Source organism: Elephas maximus, chromosome 11 (assembly GCF_024166365.1).
Source record: "Elephas maximus indicus isolate mEleMax1 chromosome 11, mEleMax1 primary haplotype, whole genome shotgun sequence".
Classification (NCBI taxonomy): Eukaryota; Metazoa; Chordata; class Mammalia; order Proboscidea; family Elephantidae; genus Elephas; species Elephas maximus.
This window is the reverse complement of record NC_064829.1, coordinates 44,238,318-44,266,316: the sequence shown is the minus strand read 5'-3', so window position 1 is coordinate 44,266,316 and position 27,999 is coordinate 44,238,318. Positions and strand designations below refer to the sequence as shown.

Here is a 27,999-nt window from a genome sequence, read left to right as displayed (position 1 = left end):
ATTTCCCTTTATATTAAACATGTAATTTAAAAAGTCCATTCATGTTCAGCCGTTTGGGCCTTCTAGGTCACTCAGAACGTGGAAAACTCTTGTTAAGAACTCTCTGCAATGTCCATCATCATGCCATGCTCTCATCTCCCGCGAGGTAAGGAGTTGTGGGAGGTATTTACACTCACTCCAGCAGTGGAGTCTCAGAAAAAACTGTGAAACCTGCATGTCCAGAACAGAAATACAGTCTATAACCTCTATTCAATCTAGGCACAAATTCTCTTTATGCACCTGGTAGGTACAAGAAAGGCAGTCCCTGGGATGTATAAACAGTTAAGCACTCAACTACTGGCCAGAAAGGTTGGAGGTTTGAGCCCACCCAGAGGTTTCTCAGAAGACCAGCCTGGCAATCTGCTCCCGAAAGGTCACAGCCATTGACAACACTAAGGAGCACGGCTCTACTCTGCACACATGGGTTTGCTCGAATAGGAATTGCCTCGATGGCACCTAATAATAACAACAGGTACAAGGCACTGGGCCTGGTGGAGGCTGCCCTCAAGTGGTTTATAATCTTGTGGAGCAGTTAGGCAGAAGCACAAGAACAGAGGTCCCCGAAGGGTAAATGGCTTGAAGTGGCAAAAGCACTTAGTTAAGTCCATCAGTCCGCCAGGGAAGCCACTTGTGGTGGTGATGACCGTGGAGGGCCTGGTGCAACAGGTGGCTCCGGAGTGGGCACTAGGGGAAGGCGCAGGAGTGGTTATCCCCAGGCTCCCGAGGAGGGCAGGAAGACACTCCCATTCCGGACCTCCAAGCCAGGACAAGGCCGCCAAGGAGGCATGACCTCCTCGCACATTTTCCTGTGACTGAAATAAACATTTGAAGTGACGTGAAGTAAAGCCTTGCCTTGCCTTGCCCTTGGCCTGGTGGCATGGAACATGAAGCACTTTCCTGATTTCTCTATAAATACCTCAAAGTACATTGCTTATTTTGGCTTGATAAAAGTAAATTCTGAAAAAAAAAGAAGTAAATTCTGAAGTAACCTAAGGCCAGTGGTTTGTTTTCGAACACTGGTGCCTGGACTAGTTATGCCAGAGCTGATTTCCCGATCTCCAGAGAAAAAGTTACCCAAGGCCAGAGACGGCATCCGCCTTCTTTGTCTCTGTGCTCTTAGCACAGTGCCTGGGATACAGCAGGTGCTCAATAAGATGTCTGCGGGATAGTTACTGGAGATCTCTGAGAAGTCATGAAGAGGGTTAAGTTGGAGCAGAGTTTTAAAAAGAGCCAGCAGGGCAGATACATACAGTAAGAAAAGAAGAAAAAGGAAGCAAGACAGGATAATTAAAAGGAATTTTTTTTTTTTAAATACAAAATCAAAATAGGCACTATCACAGATTGAATTGTGTCCCTCCCCCTTCCCCACCCCAAATATACGCTAGAATCCTAACCCTATACCTGTGGATGTGATCCTGTTTGAGAATAGTGTTTTTTTTGTTATGTTATTGAGGCCATATCAGCATAGGGTGTGTTCTAAATCTAATCACTTCTGAGTTATAAAAAGCAAAGACCAGGCACAGAAGAAAGCACATGAGGGGGAAAATAGACAATATCTGATGATGAAGGAGGCATATGAATCTACAAGCCCAGGAATTCTAAAGATTGCTGACTGTTAGAAGCTGAAATAGACAAAGAAGGACGTCTTTCTAGAGTCACGCACTGAGTTTGGACTTCTAGCCTCGTGGACTGTGAGAAAACAAATATCTGCTCTCTAAAGCCATCCACTTGTGGTATTTTTGTTACAGCAGCACTTGGAAACTAGGACAGGCACCTACCACACAATGAGGAAGACACAGATATAGTCTCCCAGCAACTCAACAGAAAGCTTTTTCCTCTGGCCAACTTACCCGGCTGGTCAGAACCAGGCAAGCTTCTAGAACCCTAACTCTGACCACAAAAGCATGCTCCATAAAAAAAAAATAGCCTGCTAAAAAACAAAAAACCAAACCCGTGGCCATTGAGTCCGACTCATAGCAACCCTATAGGACATAGTAGAACTGCCCCATAGAGTTTCCAAGGAGCGCCTGGTAGATTCGAACTGCCAACCTTTTGGTTAGCAGTCGTAGCACTTAACCACTATGCCATGCGGGTTCCCCCATAGCCTGCTGAGTGCTTAATCATCTTCTTGCTCATACTGATCATCAAACTATTTTGAACTCTACTCCATAGTGGAACTCTTCTTAGAACTCCAGCAAAGTAACCACCTCTGCCCTCCAGACAGTCCCTCAATGTGGTCGGTAGGTCTTAGGCCTCACTGTCCAGTGCAGCTCCAGAGCTCCAAGTGCCTCTGCTGTGTTCATAACAGGGCCAACTTCTGTCATTCACATGTGTTCTTGTGGGTTTCCCATATGTTGTTAAAAGGAAGATTGCAGGGGAAAATTTCTAATGGCCCAAGTGGGCCCAGAGCTGCTTCCTGGTTGCTTACTTAGAGCCAAAGATGCCAAACAGGACCGGGAAGGACAGGCCAAGAAGCAAAGGCAGGCAGCCCAGAGAAGGGACACAGCAGATGATTCCTGTCTCTCTCATACAGACAGACTACACACATATGTGCACTATTTCATCCTTTAAAACAAAAATACTCAAAACAATGGCTTGATTTGATTGAAAAATGTGTTCTTCAGCTGTGATATCTGAATCCCTAAAGATCATTTAAGGATTTCCAAGTCTGGAAACTTAAAAATATCCCTAACACCATTGGGATGGATGCTCACTCTCTTTTTTTATTTATTTATTTTTTATTAACTTTTATTAAGCTTCAAGTGAACGTTTACAAATCCAATCAGTCTGTCACATATAAGTTTACATACATCTTACTCCGTACTCCCACTTGCTCTCCCCCTAATGAGTCAGCCCTTTCAGTCTCTCCTTTCATGACCATTTTGCCAGCTTCCCTCTCTCTCTATCCTCCCATCCCCCTCCAGACAAGAGATGCCAACACTATCTCAAGTGTCCACATGATATAATTAGCTCACTCTTCATCAGCATCTCTCTCCCACCCACTGACCAGTCCCTTTCATGTCTGATGAGTTGTCTTCAGGGATGGTTCCTGTTCTGTGCCAACAGAAGGTCTGGGGACCATGGCCGCTGGGATTCCTCTAGTCTCAGTCAGACCATTAAGTATGGTCTTTTTATGAGAATTTGGGGTCTGCATCCCACTGATCTCCTGCTCCCTCAGGAGTTCTCTGTTGTGCTCCCTGTCAGAGCAGTCATCGATTGTGGCCGGGCACCAACTAGTTCTTCTGGTCTCAGGATGATGTAGGTCTCTGGTTCATGTGGCCCTTTCTGTCTCTTGGGCTCTTAGTTGTCGTGTGGCCTTGGTGTTCTTCATTTTCCTTTGCTCCAGGTGGGTTGAGACCAATTGATGCATCTCAGATGGCCGCTTGTTAGCATTTAAGACCCCAGACGCCACATTTCAAAGTGGGATGCAGAATGTTTTCATAATAGAATTATTTTGCCAATTGGCTCACTCTCTTTTAATTGTTTTGGGACCAGAAAGTATTTACAAGAATGAAGGGGAAGAGGAAGGAACATTGGGTTCAACACAAATCGCCTTGGTAGGCTCAAACTAGGTCCATGCTAGCAGCCAGCACTCTCAGCTTTCCCAAAAGCTGCCTCTTGTCACAACTAAGTGGCCCAGGTCACAGTGCCCCTCCTCCTTTGCTTGCTCCATACCGTGTTTTCGTGGGTGTATTGGGTGGGGGGCGGTGCAAGGAGAGAAGATTCCTGCATTAGAATCATAAACCATATAATCCTACCCCTTCATAAAACAGAGAAAGACTCTGAGCCCTAAAGTAGCAGAATAAACAGAGCTCAGGAGGCTCATCTGTAAATTGGGGTGATAGGATCTACCTTACAGGACTGCTAGGAGGTTCCACTGAGATAATGCACTTTGTCCTCTTTTTCCTTAGCACTGATGAAGCACATTCACCAAAAAAACAAACCAGTTGCTGTTGAGCTGATCCCACTCATGACGACCCCATGTGCTGCAGAGTAGAGCTGTGCTCCATAGGGTTTTGAAGGCCGTGAGTGACCTTTTGGAAGCAGATCAACAGGCCTTTCTTCTGAGCACCTCTGGATGAGTTTGAACCACCAACCTTTTGGTTAGTCATCAAGCACTTGGTGGTTCGTGCCACCCAGGCACTCCAATGAAGTATTTTAGAAGACTTAATCATTATGTCTGTCCCTCTCCAACTACTGGAGTGTAGGCTCCAGGAGAACAGAACAGCCATTTTTGTTTTATAGCTGATGTGTTTGTAAGCACATAGTACTCAATAAATATTTGAGAAATAAATGAGTTATATATGTCTGTTACATCACTCAACTATCAGAGATGGTAATTATTACAGTTGATTGCAGTACTCATGCCCAAGCTTTCCCACAAGCCTCCCACACAGGCTCCAGGCCAGTCTTTCTGCCAAACCACGGTCCCTCTCTCTTAACACAAGACACACAGAATAGCTTCCTTAATATTCTGTTCTCTTTTCCTTCCCTCTTACACCTCTACATTAAACCCAAGGAAAAATAAGATATCTAACATACCCAAATAGAAGCTCCTCACGGCATGTTTAATGTCTTTCCACACAGTTGATAAACATACTTTATACACTTCTGCTATAAATAATCGCAGAAATAGAAGTTGAGTTCTGTCAACCTCTAACTTCCACCATGCTTTGTGGATGCCTTACGGATTGCGATATCCTCAAGCAGAAGCCGGAGACAGGATTGCTGGGTTCTTTTTTTTTTTTTCTTCCTGTTAATCATGTGTGTTACACATGTTTAAGAATTATGTCATATCTCATCACCTTACATTCAAATGAAAAGTGGAACATCTTCAAAAGCAGTGCTGAATCAAATTAGTGGGACTCAAGATTTATGATGGAAATTTCAAGATAAGTTCCTCAGTCTGGTCATATGCCTTACTCTCTGAGAGGCAAATCTCTACAGTTTGAAGGAAGGTCACCTTACCCAGAGGAGCAAAACAAGAACAACAACAATAAAAAACCGAAACCATTGCCATCGAGTTGCTTTCAACTCATAGCAACCCTGTAGGACAGAACAGAACTGCCCCACCACAGGGCTTCCAAGGAGCGGCTGGTAGATTCGAACTGCCAAACTTCTGGTTAGCAGCTGAGCTCTTAACCACTATGTCAACAGGGCTCCCCCAGAAAGGAAAGGGTTCTACAGCAGTTTCCTTTGGACCATCACAAGAGAAGATGGCAAGGAAAGGAAGTCTCTGATGATTGCAAAATGATAAAGCAAGACTCTCTCCATGAGCACTCACTGTCTCTCTGTCTTCCTGCCAGGCTCCTCAACCTTAATGGTAAAGTGACTTGAAGGTGCCAGCAAAGGAGAAGACAGAGGAGTCTACGCAGACAAATGTGATGCCACGCCATGTTCCAGAGACTAACTCAAATCTGCTTTTTCATTCCAGCTTCTGAGCAAAAGTGCCAAATGCCTGGATCAAATGGGGCATCTTTTTAGTTTCATGCATTCACAAATATTAGTCTTTATGATGGCACAGTGATTAAAGTCCTTGGCTGCTAACCTAAAGGTCAGTGGTTCAAACCCACCAGAGGCTCTGCAAGAAAAAAGACTTGACAATCTGCTCCCGTAAAGATTACAGCCTAGAAAACCTCATGGGGCAGTTCTACTGTTCTACAGGGTCCCTGTGAGTTGGAATTAACTCAACAGCACACAACAACATGATGGACTTTGGAGTACCTTGGTGTTACCAACAGTTAACAGTTGGCTGTTAACTGAAAGGTTGACCCAAAGGTACCTCAGAAGAAAGGCGTGGAGATCTATTTCCCCCAAATCAGCCACTGAAAACCCTACAGAACACAGTTCTACCCTGACATACATGGGGTTACCATGAGTTGGAATCGACTCAGTGGAAACTGGTTTACTGGTTTATGATGGACTTCGATCTCTTCAGTTTTTATCCCTGCTCCCTAACTGGCTCACTCTTGGCTGAAGAGCAAATTGTCCACGCTCACAGAATGAACCCTCTGGTTAACCCATGTGCGGCGGGCATAATGGTTATGAAGCAACCAGAGAAATTTGTTCTGGGACAATTTCTCTTGCTTTAGGTGTTGATTTTTGAGGACTCACAGTTTGTTGACTTTACTTGCTGATTCTTAAATCAGATGGTTTTCCCCATCCAAAATAAATTCCTCTCTATTAAAAATAAGCCTGTACTTTAACATGCCCATTCTCCACTACCCACACCCCAGAGGAATGCATCTAAAGCCACTCTGAGGAGTAAAATTTACGGTTTATTTATAAACTTGTGCATGAATGGACATGCTTGGTTCGCCCTCAGCCACCTCTGGCATCTCTGCCTGCTCTCTCACCCAGCTGAGAGGGAGCTGGAGAGCTGTTTCCAAACCTGCTAGGTGGAAATGCACCTGGAGATCATGTTGCTCTCTGCAGACATACACCATGACATATTTATATGTTTAACTCCATCATATGATTCAGGAACGACTTTACTAGCAATAAAATAGGGTGATGTTATACGTATGCATTACAAATTCACAGCCAAGACCACACATGTCCACAAAAAACATGCTATTGAACCACACATGATTAGCTATTTCTGAGTTTTTCCATCAGTACTATTGCTTTTTTTTTTTAGCTGCTCAGGCTTAGGAGCAGACAGGAGATAACAGTTGCCAAAAGTTTACAAAATTATACAGGCAAAAACAATAAAGTTGAGGAAAAAAATCCACTAGTTTTTTTTTTAACAAATTGGGAAAAGATGACCATTGGTTTGTCCTGGCGGGGTGATGCAGGGCCCCAGAGAGCCCCTGGCTGGGCCTGTAAAGAGCTTTGGATGTGGGGTACAAAGCCCCAGGTTCATTTCAGGGTTCCTCCTCTATCCCCATACCATACTCTTTATAAAATGTGAAGTCCAAGAAAGGAAAACTCTTAAGTTTCCAGCTCAAAGAAGGCAAAGGAGAACCCAAAGGTCATGAGAAGACTGCTCCCCCTAACACGGCCCTCACAACAAGAGCCCATGGGTTATGTGAAACTTAGGACAGGAAGACAAAGAGCCCATTAATTGTCCTAAATTAACCTCCAGAGTTGGGGGATGGAAGATAAACCCTCCAAGGAGGAATGAAAGGATCTACCTTGACGTCTTTGAAAACACCCACTTTTGGCCCTAAACTCAATTAAACTGGCCTTGGAAAAGCCAGCTCTGGTTTCTGGGCCACTTGTGCATGAATGGACTTGGAGTCTGTTAAGGATTCTCAGCTGGCTCCATGATCTGCTCTTCACCATAAGGGTTCCCATATGGCACCAGATGGCAACATCCTGTGGCAGAAAGAAACTTGCTCTAGTGTGGGATTTACCTCTAGACACACAGGCCCTGGCCGTGCACTAGGGTTTGTCTCCCTCACACAGCCCACATAGAGGCCTAGAGTTGCTTCTTGGCTGTAATTGACTATATCTGATGCTGATATCTGCCTGTGTCTTTTGGGAAAGGTGTGGGAGCCCCAGTTTATGGTCCTGGATAGCTTTTGTTAACTTACCGCCAAACTTTTAAAGTCACTAGTAAGCTTCTTTCTTTGCCTTTGGATCCAGGGCTGGAAGGTGGGTCTCTGAGCAATGCTGAATCAGAGACACAATGGTTTGAATCAAAGGGTGCTATTGAGGCCCTTAGTTTCCTTTTGACAGTTAGATCTGGGTTGGTGTGCGTGCACTGCACACATACACAAAACTGTAAGGAACGTCAATGCACAACACCAACATGCTAACAGCGGTTATCTTCGACTGGTGAGATTAGGGAAGATTTTTTATTGCCATCTTTCACCATTTTCCTCTAAATTTTCTATAGTTAATATTACTGTTACCATCATAAAAAGAAAAAGAAAGTTATCAAGTTTTCGTCCTTTTTTTTGAGTCTTTAATTCCTGTTGGTGAAGAAAACGAACAAAACAAAATGCCCAGCACTTCAGCTCCGGGCTTCATAATATTACAAGGGCCACGGTTTACTGTATGCTAACCCAGACTCAAAGTCCATTCTTTACCAAGAGGGGTGTACAGGGACTTGAGAGCATGTGACCACCTGACCAAGGATAGGGAGGGTGTGACGCAGACCCAGGTGGGAGATGGGGGTAGCAAGGGAACAAGGGCTGGATGGTGAAGGGTCCTCCAAGTCAGGAAAAGGGGTTTGGACTTTATCTGGTAGGCATCGGGAAGCCATGTGACCACATTTGGGTTTTAGAAGAATGCCTCCAACGGCAGAGGCCAGGGCAGCACTTTGGGGTGACAGAGGGTTGCCAGGTGAGAGACAATAGGCCCCAAGTGAAGCAGGGCCAATGGCATGGAGGGAAGGAAGGAGGAAGGTTCATTCAATCAATACGTAGGAATCAGAATCAATGAACTGTGCTATAATGTGAGGAGAGGAAGGAAGGCAGGGTGACCCCAGACAAGATGGGGAAAATAGGAGAAGGAACTGGTTCCATGTGGTGTGGGCTGAGGTGAGGGAACAAAGATAAGTTTAGCTTCTGATCTGTCCTCTGTAAGTTCACGAGTACTTTTCTTTAACTATCAAACCACATTCTGTCCTTAATCTTTGTACAATTATTATTCTAAAAAATATGGTTCCTGCAGTAAGAAGTCCACACATAAAAAAACCAAACCAACCAACCAAACCATTTGCCACCTAGTTGATTCCAACTTATAGCAGCCCCGTGTGTCTCGGAGTAGAACTGCGCTCCACAGGGTTTTCAATTCCAACTTATAGCAGCCCTGTGTGTCTCGGAGTAGAACTGCGCTCCACAGGGTTTTCAATTCCACCTTATAGCAGCCCCGTGTGTCTCGGAGTAGAACTGCGCTCCACAGGGTTTTCAATTCCAACTTATAGCAGCCCCATGTGTCTCGGAGTAGAACTGCGCTCCACAGGATTTTCAACGGTCGTGGTCTTTGGCAGCAGACCATCAGGACTTTCCTCCAATGTGCCTCTGGGAAGACTTGAACCACAAACCTTTTGGCCAGCAGCTGAGTGCTTAACCGTTTGTGCCAACCAGGGACTCCATAGGGAATGAAATGGCCACTTAATTCTGTCTCAAACATATAAAACGTGAAAGCCTTCACACATTAGACACTTTTACTTTGATGAAATAAGGGCAGTAGGGGCTACTCACCTCTTTTTGTGTCAACGGCAGAGACAGCCTGGATTAAAAGAGGTGCGTTTGACTCCGAGTACTCAACAAAGACGAGCAGCAGCTTCAGGGCTGTCTTCACCACCAGACGGAACTGGGAAGAAAAGTGAAAACTGTCACGTAGCTGCGGATATGCCCTGTACATATGAAAGCACCATCCTCCAAACAGCAGCTGGGACTTAAAGCTTATCTCGACCTCGGCACTCTTCTCGGTAGCTTACAGATTGCCTTATCAGATCCTCACAGGAACCGGGAAGGCAGGTACTATTATCACACCCATCATACGGATCAGGAAATTGAGGCACAAAGTAACCTGTCCAAGATCACACAGGTAGTAAGAAATATAATCAGAACTTGAACTCAGGGCATTTGGTCCCAGAGCTCATACCTGGCAGTTCCTCAACAAACAAATTAGCATTTGTGGAGTTTATTGTGCCATTTATCCCGACCATAACATTGTGAGATAAGGACAATCACAATTCCCACTTTTCTGGTAAACAAGCACGGCAAGGTTAAGCGACTTGTGCAAGGTCACAGAGCTTGCTCAAGGGTAAGCAGAAACATGAACTAAGTCTCCCTGGGACCTTAAAACTCACATCCAATGGGCCCAGGGCTCAGCATTTTACAAGGAGCCACACACAGTCCAGAGGCTTCCTTCACACAGCTGCAGAGCCTTCCCATGTTGTGTACCCCCAGGAAGGTCACAGATTATTCACCCCAGGTCACCCAGCACTGTCAAAGAAAATGCCGAACCTCCCAACTGAAGCTGCCACAGATTTCTAATTCTAGCTCAGATGGTTCTGGAGCTGCCATGGCCTTGGGAATTTCCAGGTCGGCTCCCTCCCCATGCCCCCAGATACTCTGCAACCCTTTGCCCATGGTCTCTCCTCTCCTGACCCCGCTTCCTTCCCGAGAACCTGCCTTTGTGGGCAGAGATGGTCTCCTGATGATCCCAGTTCCCCTCCTCTTCGGGAACTGACACATCAACTATCTCCTGTAAATGGGTAAATTCTGTACCTAAGAAACAAGCCCACCTGGGGCTGCATGTCCCACCCCCAGGAGTTTGCTTGAAGGTGCAGTAAGCTCCTTCAAGGGGAAAAATGAGGTGCCGTTGACTCCACTCTGACTTGTGGTGACCCCATGTATGTCACTGTAGAACTGTGCTCCACAGGGTTTTTCAATGGCTAATATTTTGGAAGTAGGTCACCAGGCCTTGCTTCCGAGGTGACTCTGGGTAGACTTGAACCACCAACCTTTTAGTCAGCAGCTGAGTGTGCTAACCATTTAAGCCACCCAGGGCCTCCTCCTTCATGTGTGTGTGGTGAGGGGGAGGCTTATTTGTGTTTTATCTACAGGGCCTAGAACTGTACTTGGCACAGGGTAGGTGGTTCTGAGATAGCTGCTCACTGAACAACTGAATAAATTAATCACGAGGTCAATCAATCAATGACTAGCTAACTGCCTTCTCAGCCTCCAGTGCCATAGTTGGGGAGAATCATGTTTGGGTTCTCCATTTGTTCCAAAGTCCAAGGAAGACTCAGTGGCTCCTGGAGGCATCTGTCCACATCACAGTGTTAGGGACATGTGTATACTTAACTAGTAATTTGGGGAACAGCTTAAAAACACCACCCACCCCAAGTCGTTTCTCAAAAATCCCTGGCCCTTTTCTCCTCTCTCATACTTACCTAGCAATTATGTGTCTTTCCCTTGATTCCAAATCTCTCTCTACCATTGTCCTAGTTCTCAGCACCCTTTTATAGAGAAACTTCTCAAGGAATTGCTACACTCCCTGGCTCCACTTCCTCACCTCCCACTGACACCTCACCCCAATCTAATGGGGCTTCTGTCAACACCACTCAAGTTCAATTGCTCTGGTCCAGGTTGCCAATGACCCCCATGCTGTCAAATCCAATGGTTACTTCTCTGTTAATTTTAGCTCAGCCCCTCAGCCTCGCATGAGACACCTAACTGCTCCCTCCAGATACAATTTTCTCTTGTGGTGAACGTATTCTCCTACCTCAGAGTCACTCCTTTGTTGCTCCTTCTAGGGTGCTCAACCTCTAGGTGTGGAATGGCCTCGAAGTTCACTCCTGCTCTCTCTTTCCACACACTCTCTCTAGGTGAGCCTATCCAGTCCCTTGGTTTAAAATTCAATTTCTGACCCAATGTTAAATGGCTCCTTCCAGGCCAGACCAAACTCTTGAGCCAGGTGGTCATATATCCATCCACCTGACCACTACATCTCCACTCAGATGCCAATAGGCACCTAAAAGTCAATGTGACCAAAGCAGATGTCTCGGTCTTTACACATGCTCATGACATCCCACCTACCACTCCCCATCCAGCACAGGGCATCACCACCACCGAGGGGAGCAGTGGGACTCATCCTGTACTTTTCTCGGTCTATTCCCACAACAAATCTACCCGTCAGTGCTGTCAGAGCTTTGTGCAAGACTTCCATTGACTCCATCTACCTCTCCACCTTTCCTGTCCACCCTGCACAAGCATAATGGCCTCCCAAGTACTCCTGGCCTTGCACCCCCTGCTGCAGTCCATTCTCCAAACTGTAGCCAGAGTGAGCAGAGCACTCTCCTGCTTTCAACCCTCCAATCGCTCCCCATCACACGCAGAATAAAATCCAACTCCTGCAGACTTTACATCCTGACCCAGCCAAGCTCTCTGAACTCCTTTCCTGTCACTCTGCCTCTTGCCCAGTTTGCTCCAACCATCTAGCTTTCTTTAGTGATAGCGATGTCTGTGTTTTTAAAATACTGAATCTTGCTCATGATGCAGGGCTTTCTCATTGGCTATTCCTTTGCTTAGAATACGGTTCCTGTGGCTCTCCCCAGGAGTCTCCTCTTCCCATTCTTCAGGTCTGAGAAATTTCCTTTCATTGGAATTGTCTTCCCTGAGAACTTCATCCAAAGGAGCCCCTCAGCCACTGTCACATCACCCCATGTTTATTTTCTTCACATCTTTTCTTGTGACCTGCAATTGCTATGAACACATCTGCTCACCTGCTATTTCTCTGTTGCCCTCTACTAGAATGGAAGCTACGTGGCAGCAGAGATGCTCTTTTATTTGTCACACCTAAAACAGTGCCTGATCCCAAGGAGCTGCTCAGTCAGTACTGTGCACACAGGGCAGGCTAGCGCGTCCTTCTTACCAAGGCTTGTTCTTCAAATCCAATCCCCTTATGTTGTATGGAGGAAGTCGCTTCGCCCTCAGCTTCCATTTGCCAACCCGCAATGTGCTGAGGGCAAGCAGCAACTTGTGCTTCTCTTCTCAAAGTTATGTCCTCACTACCCTGGGGATTTAATTCTTTAGGGGGGGTTTACCCTCATCACTCAAGTCCCACATTTGTTTCTCTGTTCACTGACTAGAAATAGAATAAACTCCAGAGTATTTGTGTCGATAACCACATATTCGGGATAGAGGAAGGGGAAGATACAGCATAATGAACTGTGCTATCTTTGTGAATTTGAGCTGAAGAAACTTCTTCAAGTAAATTTAAAAACCTAGCAAGTCCGGGCTTGGCTACTCCTTGGTGGGTGGACTATTATTACACGGTTTAAGCCTTCGAAATGCTTCCTGACAAAGAACCTGGCTGCTGCCCAATCCCACTTCCCGCATCGGCTGGTTTCATTAGGGGCCTCCTTGTGCCCATCTCACAGAGGTTCCTTCTGAGCATCTCTGCGGCCACAGGGCCTTGACCAACAGGGTCCGGGGGACCAAGAGTCACCAAGCCACTCCCTTAAGAGGCTTTCTAACTAAGAAACCACTATTTTCTAGCAAAGCCACCTTTTTCTCTTGGCCTCAACACGCCTATTCATGTCTCCATCCCCTTTGTTGTAAAAGCTCTGTTTGGAGTTCTCTTTGGAACTATAATTCTATTCAAAAAGAAAAAAAAAATCCCCAAACTCTTCCAAGTAATGATTTTAGATTTCTATGAATCTTGCTTCTATTGAGTCTAAGTTTATGTTTATGTGCTTTTGGAAGTTCACAATGTAAAATAAATAAACATAGTAGACAAACTAGGAAAAAAAAAGAGCATTAGAACATCAATTTTATGGAAATGTGTGGCACTAATTTCAGACATGTCCTAACTAATCCTCCATATATACCCCGCAGGACTCTTCCTCAGAAACACCTTTACTAGCATTACTGCATAGACAGGAAAGTAATAAAAGTATATTACTTCAAAAGAATTCTACATCAAACTCTCATTTATCCAGAAATCACTTAATTTGATGCCCTCAAGTAGCTGGAATACAGTCAAAACTCTGCAAAGCCTTGGAGCAGCCACAATGGAAGCTTCATGCTCATTCTTCAGGTCCAAACATGCTGCTCATCTCAAAGCTCTTAAAAATCCTCGCTTGGTGCCACTCCAACTCATAGTGACCCCACGGTACAACGGAACAAAACGTTGCCTGGTCTGTGGCATCTCCATGATTGTTGGGTTGTTTAAGTCCATCAGACAACATTCTGTTCTGACCCATCGCGTTTTTATTGGCTAAGTTTCAAAAGTAGATCACCAAGCCTTTCTTCCTTGTCTGTCTTACTCTGGAAACTCTGCTGAAACCTGTCCACCTCTGGTGACCCTGCTGGTATTTGAAATAGTGGTGGCATAGCTCCCAACATCATAGCAACACACAAGCCACCACCAGTGGAACAGACAGATGGCTGGTGGGTGCTTATTTTAGGCACATTCTAAGAGCTCAGTTTATCTACTATCGAGATTCCCAGCTCACATCCCAAGAAGAAGAAAACCAGAGGGCAGTGATGGAGTGAGCAGGAGAAGCAGGCCCACAGTGGCAGCAAGAGAGAGGGTCGCAAGTGAGGAAGGGTGGGACCGAGCTGCATGGATGCCTAGGAGATGCTTCAGTGCATGGCTTAGCTGCTGACGGCTTCTCAAAGGGTCACATCTGCCCAATATCACTCCTATGTGAACTGCGTGATTTTCAGCTCTGCTTGGTGCTCCCTCATGTTCAAATGAAGGGTTTCATTGCAACGGCTTACAGGCTCAGGCACCTGCCCATCTGTGTAGCTCTGAGCGAAAATTGATAATAATCGATCCTCATTCTTATGGAGCATCTGATCAATCACATGGAAAGATAAGGCGAACAGTCACAGAGCAGTTAAACAGGAGTATGTGGCCATGAAGAGGTCAGCGAAAGAATCAGTGATCCAAAAACGGAAGGGACTGACTTGGAAGGAGGAATCCCCGCCTCTGGAAGTTCTGAATGGCTACCGGCTAAGGTTACTGGAGAAGGAAGTCAGAACCTGGATGAGGGGTGAATTGGCTGAGCCCATTTAAGGTCTCCTCCAATCCTGGAAGTCTCTGTCGAGTCGATTCTGATTCATGGCAACCCCATACCTGTCAGTGTAGAACTGTGCTCCACAGGGCTTTCCGTGGCTAATTTTCCAGAAGCAGATCGCACCTCTGGGTGGACTCCTGTGGCCAATATTTCCATGAGCCACCGAGGATGCTAACCGCTTACACTACCCATGGACAGGAAATACTAGTATTCTATTTGAACTCTGTCCATTATAATAAAGGAAGAAAGGTATGCTTTACGGTGTTCTTTCCACATGAGCTAATTCACAGTAAACGACAGAAATCCTAGGCAACCCCTTTGTATGAGGCCGGAGGACAGGAAGAGGCGGTCAGCTGTGAATTGTCCCAATCTGGAGGGGGACTAGCTGAGCTTTTACTTTCTGCTGCAGCTATTGTTTTGAGCTCTCAGTTGCTGCTCAGCATAAAATAGAGGTCAGGAATCTTCAGAGGAACAGAGATGCCTGTTGACCCAGGGAAGTAACATTTTTGGGGGTTGAGTCTCAATCCAGGGGCTGAGCCTCAGGATTCCATAAATAACTCGGGGCTCCAGAGTCACCTCTATGGCCAGAGGAGGAAGGGTAGCAGGATGATGCCCACATAGTGCTTTGTTTCTTGTTTTCTTTTTTCAGTTTTCGGAACAACCCACAGGGAAAGTGAGGAGTGAGCCTGTGCAAGACCCCAGTATCTAGGCTTTGGATTAAATATAACCAACAGATGTAGGGGAAAATAAAAAAAGCCAATTTCTCAAGAATTTTACACTTAAAAGCAAATTGGATGTCCCTTCATGTTTTATTATACTTGGGAAAATACAACTACTATACTTAGGAGGTCAAATATGCTGCTCATTAAGTAGAAAAGTATTCCAAAAAAATCTTCAAATTCCTACTCCTCTTCTAAAAATCCAACACCCATAAAAAGAAAACAATTTCCAAACCTCGGGATTTACATTACAAAGGGGGGTTATAAAAACATGCTTTGTTCTATTTGTTTTGTTTTCCACTAAAAAAAGCATAAATACGTGTTGTATAAATGGATGCCGGTTATTAAAACTGAATTAGAAATTAGTAAGATAATTTGATATATAAAGGTTTGCTGCATTGTTTACCAGCTTACCAGCACTTTAGAATATAGTGGCTATCTTTAAAAAAAAAAAAACGATTTTAAACTTACCTTTAAGGACTCCTCATTTAAACAATTTATTCCACTGGCATATACTGAAGCTTAAAAATTTTGAGTGAGAAGATCAGAATGAGCCCTACAGTCTTTGTAAATGGCAATCAAACAGACCAGTTGACATCTTAGACCCCAAACCTCTCCCATCCCAACCTCTACAAGGTTGTCTACGAAATGAGGTGGGTCTCACAAGAAATAAGTATGGGCCCGAACGTCTTACCTCAGAATAGAATTCTGGGCCTTAGCTCGCAAGTGTCAGTGGGAGAGGAGCACAGAGACCAGGGCTGGCACATTTGAGAGGACAGTAAGTCCCCCACACCAAAACCATGTGCTATGGCCTCAGGGCCTATCGGTCAACCTTGCTTATGACCCAGTGCAATTTGCAGAAAGGGAACCAACTCTGTGATTGATGTCAAGTGTTAGGCTCGGAGCTCTTTAAGTTTTTACTGTTTGCTGTTGTCGTGTGCCGTGGAGTCGATTCTGACTTATAGCAATGCTATAGGATAGAGCAGAACTGCCCATATCATTTTCTAGGCTTGTGATTTTTACGGGAGCAGATTGCCAGGTCTTTTCTCTAACAGAGCTGCTGGTGGGTCTGAATCGTCAACACACTGGTTAACAGTTGAGCTCCTAACCGTTGTGCCACCAGGGCTCGTTTTTACTATTTAGCAGATAGGAAATCTTGCAGAATGTAAAATATTGCAGAACATTCAAAATAACTGAAATAAATGGCAACATAATATTACTATGAATCAACATGTTCTTCTACTGAGATAAAATTCTGGGGTTTAGCTGGAGGTTTCTTTAAATAACAATGAATACAAGTGGACAAGACCAGAAAATATCTGCTTTGCAAATTTCTCTCAGGATACTCAAGGTAATTACAAAGAATTAGTTGATTTTTTTTTTTTTATGTAACGAAAACCCACTCTTTTATTGCCAACCAAGAAATATTAAGAACCCTACACTGATACACTATCTAAAGGAGAGAGGACCTTTACAGTGTTTTTAGAATGAAGGAGGGAAATCAGCAGGGTTGGGTACTTGTCCAGGTAATGCAGGTAATGACCTCTGCATCCTCAGATGCAAAAACTCATGTTCTAAGATACACAACTTGTCACGCTGCTAATTTCTGGAAGAAGTCAAAGAAAACATAATGGGCCAATCTTATTCTTTCTACTATATACAGAGAGTCCCAACTTACCTTCTGGTATGAAAACCTTAAGCCTTGGGGAACTGCAACAAATACTAGTTTCTTAATAATAATCAAGGTTGAAACTTTCTTAAATAAACAACCAGCCCTGGAAACTTGACAGGGGACAAAACTAAACCTCAGGTACGGCGAATGTGCTATTAGCATGAGTTTGGCAGCCAGCATGCACCTAGAGTAGAGAAGAGTTGGCAGATGAGTGCTGGCAGGTGGAGAGAGGCAAAACTCTGCTGCAACAGTGGTATTGGCAAAAACAAACCTGAGCCTACAGGGCAATTCCTGGGCTAGCTCCCAGAATCCTATGCTTCTTCCGTTCCTAGTTTCTGCCCAACTTTTGTAGTAGAGGGCAGGACATCTCTATCCAAGGAACACCATGAGATCTATTCAGCCCATAAATTCTGTATGGTCCAGCCAGAGGAGGCTACTAGAATACATTAAATCAGTCCTGGATGTTAGATTTTGTGTTTATTACTTCCAAATTACTTAATTACTTCTAATATGTTTTATTAATAGAAATCTGGATTAAAACTTTTTCATAATGCAGATAATAACAGATTGAAGGAAAAATATAAGCTAAAATTTATTGCTGTAATATAGAAATCTTGATATTAAAAAAATAACCCTTTAGGATACAGAGTTTCCTATAAGGTAATGGAAAAAAAAAAAAAAAAAAACCTGAAAATAGATAGTGGTAACAGCTGAACAACATGGCAAGTTTAATTACTGTCACTGGACACTAATCCCATTGTACACATAAAAATGACTGAAATGGCAAATGTTTTGTTATATGTATTTTACCACAAATATTTTTGTAAATAACCTTTAAAAATTTTACTGTCTTTTTTCTGATTGCAAGAGTAATATATTTGTTTTGCCTAAAACTTCAGAAATATAAAAAAAGTAAAATAAAAACCACTTGGAATGCTCTCACATAGATATAATATCGTGAACTTTTTGTATATTTCCTACTGATTTTTCTTTGAATTTTCCTTACATACCAAAAAAATCTGTTGCTATAGTTAACTCTAAATATATTATAAGCATTTTCCAGTGCTACTGCAATATTTTAAAATCACAATATTTAGTGCCTACATAATATTCTGTCATATGAATACAGGGTGTACAACCTCTGCTTCCTAATGTGAAGAAACAAAGATATGGAGGTAAAGAAACTTGGGAAAGTATGTTCCTCAAATGACAGTATGACTGATGATGCCCAATTAGAGGAAGAACAGGAGTTAAGATAATAATTGTACTTATCAAGATGGAAACTTAAATGGGAATCTAATTTGCTGTATAAAATTTACAAAATCTCAATATATTTTTTTAAAAAGATGGAAACCGTATTTCATTTTTCACATTTGGATAGATTCATTAAAATGAGCCTTAGCAATACTGCTAAGAACAATTGAGCATAGTAATAGATATTCTGAGAATTTTCAATGCAGGTGCCTCATACAACGCAAAGTTAAAAGTCAGTAATCCTCAAGACAACAGGGAAGAGTGGCCAAAAACTCTATAAACAGGTAGCTGTCCTAATTTTCAGAAAAGAATTAAAGACAAAGTTTAAAAATTATATCCTACACCTTACTAAATCCATCATTGATCTCTGGGGCAAGATCCTCCAGTGGATTTCCTGACAAAATGTCTCACAAGCACTTAGAAACAACAATCTGCAGGTTCAAGGTAAACAGGTCATGGCATTCTGAAAACATTTCCTTTCTTAACAGCTAAGAGGCTGGTGGACTCATGGGAAAAGAGTTCTTAACTAATAATACTGGGCACATGGAATAATGGTCAATGTTACATATTCTTCATTATTATTATTTCCATTTTATAGGTGAAAAAATACTCTTCAGAGAAATCAAATAATCTACCTAGGATCACACAGCTGTGTTTCACCTCCAAGCTCCAGCTTTTACTGCCAGATGCAGTAAGGCCTTGTGAACTCAATAAAGAAATGCAGGCTGGATGATCACAGAGTTAGGCTCCTTCACAAGAGCCCTGAAGTATATGATTAATCAATGTCAACCTACAGGGTGGGCTGGTTTACCCATTCCTTGTCTCTGTCCCACATGACATTTTTGTCAATGACAGAGAAACTTTGTTTATTAAATTTATGCCAAGTAAAATTGGGACTAACAACTAATATGATAAATAGCCAAAGCAAGATCCATAATTCTCTTGAGGCTAGAACTCTGGCTTGAAATCAATGGAAAAAAATGCAAAGCCCTATATTTAGGTTTAAAACAATGAATTACGGACCTAAAGAATGGAAAAAACTGGTCAACAAAGGTGTGTGATGAAAACCTGGGCAATTTAATGGACTGCCAGCTCAATTTGAGCTAGCATCCAGAGTGCTACTAAAAGCCTAGTGAATCGGAGGTGGAATTTGTGAAAAAGCCATTGCCACTGAGTTGATTCCAACTCATACAACCCTATAGGACAGAGCAGAACTGCCCCATAGGGTTTCCAAGGCCATAATCTTTACAAAAGCAGACTGCCACATCTTTCTCCCACAGAGCAGCTGGTGGGTTCAAACCACCGACCTTTTGGTTAGCAGCTGAGCACTTATCCACTGGGTCGGGGCTCCTTGGATTTGTGAAAGAATAATGTCATATCCCAGGAGGCTACCATATTACTATTCTTTATATTAGATGATGTCTTAGTTATTTAGTGCTACTGTAACAGAAATACCACAAGTGGATGGCTTTAACAAACAGAAATCTATTCTCTCACAGTTGAGGAAGATAGAAGTCCAAATTCAGGGAGCCAGCTCTAAGGGAAAGCTTTCTCTCTGTCAGCTTTATCTCCTTTCAACATCTGTGGGTCCTGCGTTCCTTGGAGATCGGCATGTGTATTGGCATTAATCTTCCCCTGGGTCTACAAAGTTCTCAGATGGTGTCATGGATTGAACTGTGTCCCCCCAAAATATGTATCAACTTGGCTAGGCCATGATTCCCAGCATTGTGTGGTTGTCCTCCAATTTCTGATCCAATGTAACTGTAAATCCTAATCTCCACCTGTGGTTAATGAGGCAAGATTAGGTTATATTAAAGAGGATTAGAGTAGGATACAAGACGTTACTCAGGTCACAGCCCTGATCCCACGTAATGGGAGTTTCCTTGGGGCGTGGCCTGCATCACCTTTTATCTTACAAGAGATAAAAGGAGAGAGAAGCAAACAGAGGAAAGGGACCTCATCACCACCAAGAAAGAAGAGCCGGGAGTGGAATGTGTCCTTTGGACCCAGGGTCCCTGTGCTAGGAAACTCCTAGACCCAGGGGAAGATTGATGCCAAGACACATGGAGATTTCCACGGAAAGTCAGGCTCACAGATGTTAAAAAGAGACAAGCACCTTCCCCCCAGAGCCCACAGACAGCCTTCCCCTAGAGCTGGTGCCCTGAATTTGGACTTCTAGCCCCCTATCATGTGAGAGAATAAATTGTTTGTTAAAGCCATCCACTTGTGATATTTCTGTTACAGCAGCACTAGATACCTAAGGCAGAGGGACAGAACAGTTGGTAAACAGTATGATGAGTAATTAGATATCACATCCCCAAGCGCAATCGGAGGAAACCATTGAGTTTCCCTTGGACATAATTACGCGATAACTGCCTTTACGTACTTAAAAGAACTTTCACAGGGAAGTCAGTGTGTGCTGCTCCAGAAAGCAGTACACAGACTGGCTAATGTCAGGGAGGCGAATGAGAGTCCCAATAAGGAGACTTTTCACCAATTCCAGTGTCCAACAATAGCTGGGCCAAGGGGGGAAATGGTGCTCCCTCTGCTTCTAGAAGTATCAGAAACGTGGCTGACAGTTATCGGGAACATCTTTAACATGACTTTTGCCATCCCTTCAAGACTAGGATTCTTTTATATACTGTATCTCAAAAATCACTTCTCATCTCACCCACATGTGTGTCATCTGAGTGGATCACACAGATCAGTAACATGTCTCCAAGCTCGCCAACTCTCCCCTCCTTGTGAAACAACCAGAATTTCCCAGAACACATGGAGCACCAGGCCCCTTGGAAGCATCTACTTAGCTCTCCTTGGGTGACATTTCCTTCACCTCAAAACCAGTGTATCCACAACAGAGAACCCCTGAGAGGGCAGGAGAGCAGTGGGATGCAGACCTCGAATTCTCGTAAAAAGACCAGGCAGAAAAGGCATAGTGACATACAAGGAGGGGAGACAGGCCAAGGAACTCCATGGATTGATGGCAAACACCAGAAACCAGGAGGGAGGCTCACAGAAGAAATAGTCACAGCTGAGACCCTGATTAGGACTTTTAGCCTCTGGAACTGTGAGAAAACAGGTTTCTTTCCTTTAAAGCCACCCACTTGTAGTAGTGCTGTTAGGGCAGCACTAAGTAACAGATGCCCACTCTCACATACGTGCAAAAAAAGTCTAGAGATCTGTGATTAGTAACTAAGGGTACAAATGGAAGAATTAGATACGAAGGGGCCACTAGAAAAACATAGGAAGTGTGAACAGCAAGACAGAGGGTAGGTTTGATGACAGTATCAGGAGGAGCCCCTGAAGAACTGGCAGGGAGGTAGGGGTCTAGTCACAGGGCCCCTGGGACCTCCACCATGGGCCAGAAGAAGATTCATACAAACACAGAGAGGCAGATTTTCTGTCTTAAGGCAACAAAAGGCCATACTATACAAGCTGGAACACCTGACTCCAGTTGATTAGACTTCCAGACGTACGAAAAGTGTAACTACTTTAATAAGAGAAAAAGTCCACAACCTGTGATAAGTCATAAATGTACCTCTGCCTCTGACCTCTGACTGGGGAGTTTACAAGATGAACTCATGTAAATAGAATGAAATGCTTTATTGAAAACAATTTTTCTTTCTTCTAAAAATTATTTGACTGAACTAGCCCCTGAGGTCACCTTGTAACTAAATAACAAATTGGCTCAAAAAATCGTGAATATCACCCCTAAGTACTGTGCTCCTTTTAAAAAAATCACCTATATGAGACCAAACAGTCAATAATTACTTTAAAACAAAGATGAGAATGTAAGGGGGGCAAGGAAAGTAGACAAATGGAAATGAAATAATCAGAATGGAAATATTGAGAATGTTCACACATTGTAAAGACTGTAACCAATGTCACTGAACAACTTGTGTAGAAATTACTGAATGGGAACCTAAACTGCTGTGCGAGCCTTCACCGAAAACACATTTTTTTTTTTAAGTAATTATTTGGCTGCAAATGCATTATTTTCTCCTCTGGCTATAGCCTCAAATATGTGCAAATATGCATCACATAAAGACCCTCTGGCAGGCTGCAAAATCACATCTTGTTGCCTTTCATGGAAGGAAAATGAAGAATTATGAAAACAAAATGACAAGATTTCTCTAGTCCTGGATTTCACTCTTCAACTCTGTGCCTGTTTAAAGCAAAAACAACAGGATCTCAGGGTAAACCTTTTAGGTTAAGAGAAGTCTAACTCTGTATCAAAAGAAAGCCCCAGGAACCCTGGCTTTCCAGGTTTCATAATTTAATTTGAATTGGGAAAATTGACCATGGCTGTATCCCCCAATCTTTATCTCTAAGGAGGGGATTGAAGCTTCATTCTCAGATTACTCACTAACTAGTCCTGGTGGTAGGGGTTATGTCAGGGGAATATTGTTATCGGTTCTGTAAGTAAGAGCTGATCTCATTAAAGCTATACTAATGGTCAGTGGTGGTTGCTGCTACTGTTGGCTTTTAGCCACCGGCCTGGAACTGAGCACACTACAAGGTCACATGGGACCCGTATCTGATGTCACAGTAAGTGGCACATGGCTGCTGGCATCACCCATGCTCTCTCTCCTAACCAGACTGCAAGCTCCAAGGCATGGGGCTGACTCGTGGATCTATTTTGTTCTTCTCACAGTGACCAGCATTGTGTTGGACACAGAAGCCAGAGACTATTATGGACTGTCTTTTGAAAAAATGAAAGATGGAAAAAGAAGTCAGCACTGACCCAGCACTGATGCCCCTGAGTGGCTAGGGAGGAGGCAAACACACCACCTCAGACAGAGGCCCTGAGGAGAGGACACATGTCTGAACAACTGTAGTGTAGAATAAGCATACGCTCTGTGTGCTTTGGAGCCCTGGTGGCACAGCGGTTAAGAGCTTGCTACTAACCAAAAGGTCAGCAGTTTGAATCCACCAATTGCTCCTTGGAAACCCTAGAGGCCAGTTCTACTCTGTCCTATAGGGTTGCTATAAGTCGGGATCGACTGGACGGCAAGGGTTAAAGGTGTGTGCTATAGAGTCCCTGGGTGGCACAAATGGTTCGTGTACTCGACCATTAGCCAAAAGGTTGGAGGTTTGAGCCCAACCAGGGATTCCTTGAAAGAAAGCCCTGGTGATCTACTGCCAAACAATCAGCCATTGAAAACCCTGTGGATTGCGGTTCTACTCTGACACACACGGGTTCACCCTGAGTCGGAACCAACTCAGTGGCAACTGGTTTCACCGGTATGTGTGTTACGTAAGGAAAGGAGCTCGTAAATTATAAGCTCTTACACACTAATTGCTGAGGAGTTTTTATTTTATGGTTTCTTCATGCTGATTAGAAACACAATAAGGATTTTCCTGTGTTCCTTTCTGATTGTTTGTTTTCCTAACAGAATAATTCCAAAGAAAAATCGACAGGATGCTGCTGCCACCCCAAAGGCTAAGCCTATGAGCAGAGAGATGCATTTTTGTTAACTCCTTTTTCTTTCTCTCATGGCTTTTTCTTTCCCCCGGCCTCCTGCTCTCACTTTTCCCCCCTCTTTTCTTCTTTGTGTCTTTTCTCTCTGCATGTTCTCTCCCTCCTCACGCTGATACCCTTCCTTCCTGCCATCCCACCAGTCCTGATCTTGCCTATACTCTACGCCCTCTCTCAAGATGAGCTAAAATAGTGATGCTTTTCCTATCATAAGCATGCTAGGTTTTATTGTATGTTAGAAATAGGGCTAGTTGTTGGTGTTTCATCATGATCATATGTGATGGATTGAATTGTGTCCCCCCAAAATGTGTATCAACCTGGCAAGGCCATGATTCCCAGTACTGTGTGGTTGTCCTCCATTTTGTGACCTGATATTATTATGCTATGGGTTGTAAATCCTATGCTCTATGATATTAATGAGGCAGAATTAGAGGCAGTTATGTTAACGAGGCAGGACACAATCTACAAGATTAGGCTGTATCTTGAGTCAATTGCTTTTGAGATATAAAAGAGAGAAAGTGAGCACAGAAGAAAAGGACCTCAATACCACCAAGCAAGAAGAGCCAGGAGTGGAGCACATCCTTTGGATCTAGGGTCCCTGTGCTGAGAAGCTCCCAGACTAGGGGAAGATTGATGACAAGGACCTTCCCCCAGAGCTGACAATGAGAGAATGTCTTCCCCGGAGCAGCACCCTGAATTCAGATTTCTAGCCTCTTAAAACTGAGAGAGAATAAAATTCTGTTTGTTAAACCCATCTACTTGCGGTATTTCTGTTATAGCAGCACGAGATAACTAAGACAGAATTTGGTACCAGGAAGAGGGTGCTGCTCTGATACCTAAAATGTCGAAGTGGTTTTGAAATTGTGAATGGGTAGAGGCTGGAAGAGTTTCAAAGTGCCTAAAAGTAAAAGTAAAAGCGTAGATCGCCTTGAAGAGATTGTTGGTGGAATGGATCTCAAAGACAATTCTGCTGAGAGCACAAAAGGAAGTGAGGAGATCTGTTTAACATTGGAGACAGTGCAGATGGCAGGAAGCAGCAGCAGCAGAACCAGGAGACTGCATGAGACAGCACAGGAGGCAACCCACAGAGTGAGAGAACTGAGTGACTTCCTGCAGGAGGCTTCCTGGCAGAGTGGGGTACCTCTGGGTACTTGTCAACAGATCTTTGGTTATTGACCCATGGAGCAAGAGAGCTCAGTGTCTTCAGGCAGTGGCTTACTGGCAGAATGGGGTGCCTCTGGGCACTTATTGGTAGAGCTACAGAGCTTTGTTAACACTTGCCTGAGCAGGGCAGAGGCCAGGCCAGCCCAAGAGGGCTGAGGGTCCAAGAGGCCTAGGAACCAGAAAGCAGAAGCTAAAGAGACAAGGAGCATGGGAAGCAGAACTGCATTAGTCTCAAAGGATGGAGCCATGACCCTAGGGTCTCAAAGGGTGGAACCATGGCCTGTTGGTTCTCAAAGGGTAGGGCCACAGCATGCTAGGTTTCAAAGAGTCAGGTCTTCAGCAACTCATTTCTGGAGTGTGGGGCTACTGTTCATGAGTGCCAGAATCGCCATCTCAGTGAGCCTGGGAGGCAAAACTGAATCCCAGGGTCTAGGGGCCTCCACCCAGAATCTAGAAAGTGTGACCAACACCCAGAGTCTAGGGGGAAGGGCAACTGCCTAAATGGTCTCAGAGAACAGAGGATTATTTTCAAGCCTTAAGAGTTAATGTAATGTGCTCTGGTGGATTTTGGACTTGCATGGTGCCTATTATCCCTTCTTTCCCTCTAATTTCTCCCATTTGTAATGGAAATGTCTACCTTGTGTCTGTTTCTCCATTGTACTTTAGAAACAGATAACCTGTATTTTAGATTTCACAGAGGAAGAGGAATTTTGCCCCAGAATGGAATTTGGACTTGGAGTTGATTCAGGACTTTTGGAATGACATGATAGGGTATATGTGTTTTATATGTGGCAAGGACATGTATTTTGGGGGGCCAAAGGGTGGAATGTTATGGATTGAAGTGTGTCCCCCCAATGTGTATGTCAACCTGGCTAGGCCATGATTCCCAGTATTGTGTGGTTGTCCTCCATTTGTGACCTGATATAATTATACTATGTGTTGTAAATCCTACCGTCTATGATGTTAACGAAGCAGGATTAGTTATGTTAATGAGGCAGGATACAATCTATAGGATTAGGCTGCATCTTGAGTCAATCTCTTTTGAAATATAAAGAAGTGAGTAGAGAGGAGAGGGACCTCAGTACCACTGAGCAAGAGGAGCCAGAAGTGGAGTGTACCCTTTGGATCCAGAGTTCCTGTGCTGAAAAGCTCCTAGTACAGGGGAAGACTGATGACAAGGACCTTCCCCCAGAGCCGACTGAGACAGAAAGCCTTCCCCTGGAGCAAGCACCCTGAACTCAGACTTCTAGGCTCCTAAACTGTAAAAGAATAAATTTGTTTGTTATAGCCATCCGCTTGCAGTATTTCTGTTATAGAACCACTAGATAACTGACACACCATAAAAAGCTATACAGATTTTTAAAATTCAGGCATGACATGTATCAAAAGTCAGTTTTTATCTGTACAATCTCCTCAATCTCTCCAGTCTGGGGCTCCTCAAGACCATCTAGAGAGCCTTGGGGAGGGAGTGGCTTCCAAATGAACATGAATTTTGGGGGGGCGGGTTCCCCAAATCAGGACGCTGGTCTCCAGTAGAAAGAAAGGAAAACAGAAAACAGTACAACAGAATATGAGACAGAAATTTTTCCTTGGCCTGGCTAAATTAACCGAATAGGCTCAGCATTCCACTCAGCTTCTAAGGTCACCTACATCGGTTTGAAAATAGTGTAGTTTCCATTTTTCATAGAAAACAAAGCCAAAAAAAAAAAAAAGGTTTTCAATTTCCTGAGAGAAATTGTAACTGCTTCTTTCATGAAATGGGAAAAAGATTCTATCATCAATAATACTGGGAAGAGGAAAACAGAAGAAGATAGAATGGGCAACCCAGGAACTGGGACTCAGCAGATATCTATCTACAAGTCCCCATCCACAGAGAAAGTAGCCCTGGTGGTGCAGTGGTTAGGAACTTGGCTGCTAACCGAAAAGTCAGTCGTTCAAACCCACCAGCTGTTCCACGGGAGAAATATGTGGCAGTCTGCTTCCATTGCTGTTGAGTTGATTCTAACTCATTGTGACCCTGTAGGATAGAGCAGAACTGCCCCACAGGGTTTCCACTGCCCTGTGGGGCAGTTCTACTCTGTCCCACAGGGTTGCTGTGAGTTGGAATCAGCTGGAAGGCACACAACAAACCACAGAGAACAGGCACTCCCACCCCACAAGGATGCAATCACCAGGGCTCTGGGAAATTTTGAGAAGATATAGCCTAAAACTAGAATTGTTCTCATCACAAAACAAAACAGAGCTGAGTGCTCCTAAAGTACAGTGGAGTCCAGTAACTTGAGAAGCAGGTAATGTGACAGACAAGGGGAGGCGACAGTCTCACCGAAGTGGAGACACAGTAAATAAAGGGATGGGGAACAGTCTGGGCTGACCACATGCTCTACAGGGACCCTGGGAAGCTATGTTGATTCTGTAACCTATTAAATTTGGTTCAAATTCCAAACCTAGGCCCTCAAGGCCAACCCTCATCTGTCTGACCCTGTTGGCCACCACTCCAGGCACTTTGATTTCCTTCATGACCCTCACTGCTCCTGCTCCCCAGAGCTGAACCCACTCCAATCATCTGTATTTGCACCTGCTCAGGACAGAATCACTTCTTACTCGGTTTCCTAAATTCCCACCCCCCTCCCCCAGCCAGGTCCCTAAAGGCCCAAACCAAGAACCCAGAGAGCAATGCAGAGCCTCGCCCTCCTTCAGGCACCTCTTTAGTGAAAGAGCAGGTCTGCTTCCCTGGAATAGCACTTCTTGAGAGGGTAGCGACCTCAGAGTCAAAGTGTAGCTAGGCTAAAGCACAGTAAACCAAAGCATGGTCAGGCCAGCTCTTGCCAAGGCCTATCGGGAAAATTAGACAGATTCTCATAATGAAGCCCTAGTTTCCTCATTTATAAAATGGGGATAACATTATTTACCTTATAGTGGTCTCACAAAGACTGAATGATAGAATAGCTTGTAAAACACACTAGTGTGTTGCCTGGTAAATCTTCAACAAACATTGGTTACTATTATAATTCATGGTATAGCTGAAAAAAGCATTCTCAAATTCTTTTATCTACATATAGGAAGGTTGTTAGACGCCGCTGAGTCCACTTCCACTCACAGCAGCTCCATGTGACAGAGTAGAACTGCCCCCGCAGGGTTTTCTAGGCTATAATCTTTATGGGAGCAGATCAGCAGGTTTATC

The 27,999-nt window shown here is 44.0% G+C and overlaps 1 protein-coding gene across 5 annotated transcripts in view; it reads right to left on the bottom strand.

Moving 5' to 3' along the window:
- The window catches only part of FHOD3 (formin homology 2 domain containing 3), a 509,300-nt gene that overhangs the window by 172,709 nt on the left and 308,592 nt on the right, over positions 1-27,999 (bottom strand). For all 5 annotated transcript variants that reach the window (XM_049901902.1, XM_049901903.1, XM_049901904.1 and 2 more), the window contains one exon: positions 9,195-9,306. In XM_049901902.1, the coding sequence (XP_049757859.1) occupies positions 9,195-9,306 (112 nt within the window). The remainder of the gene's footprint in view (positions 1-9,194; positions 9,307-27,999) is intronic.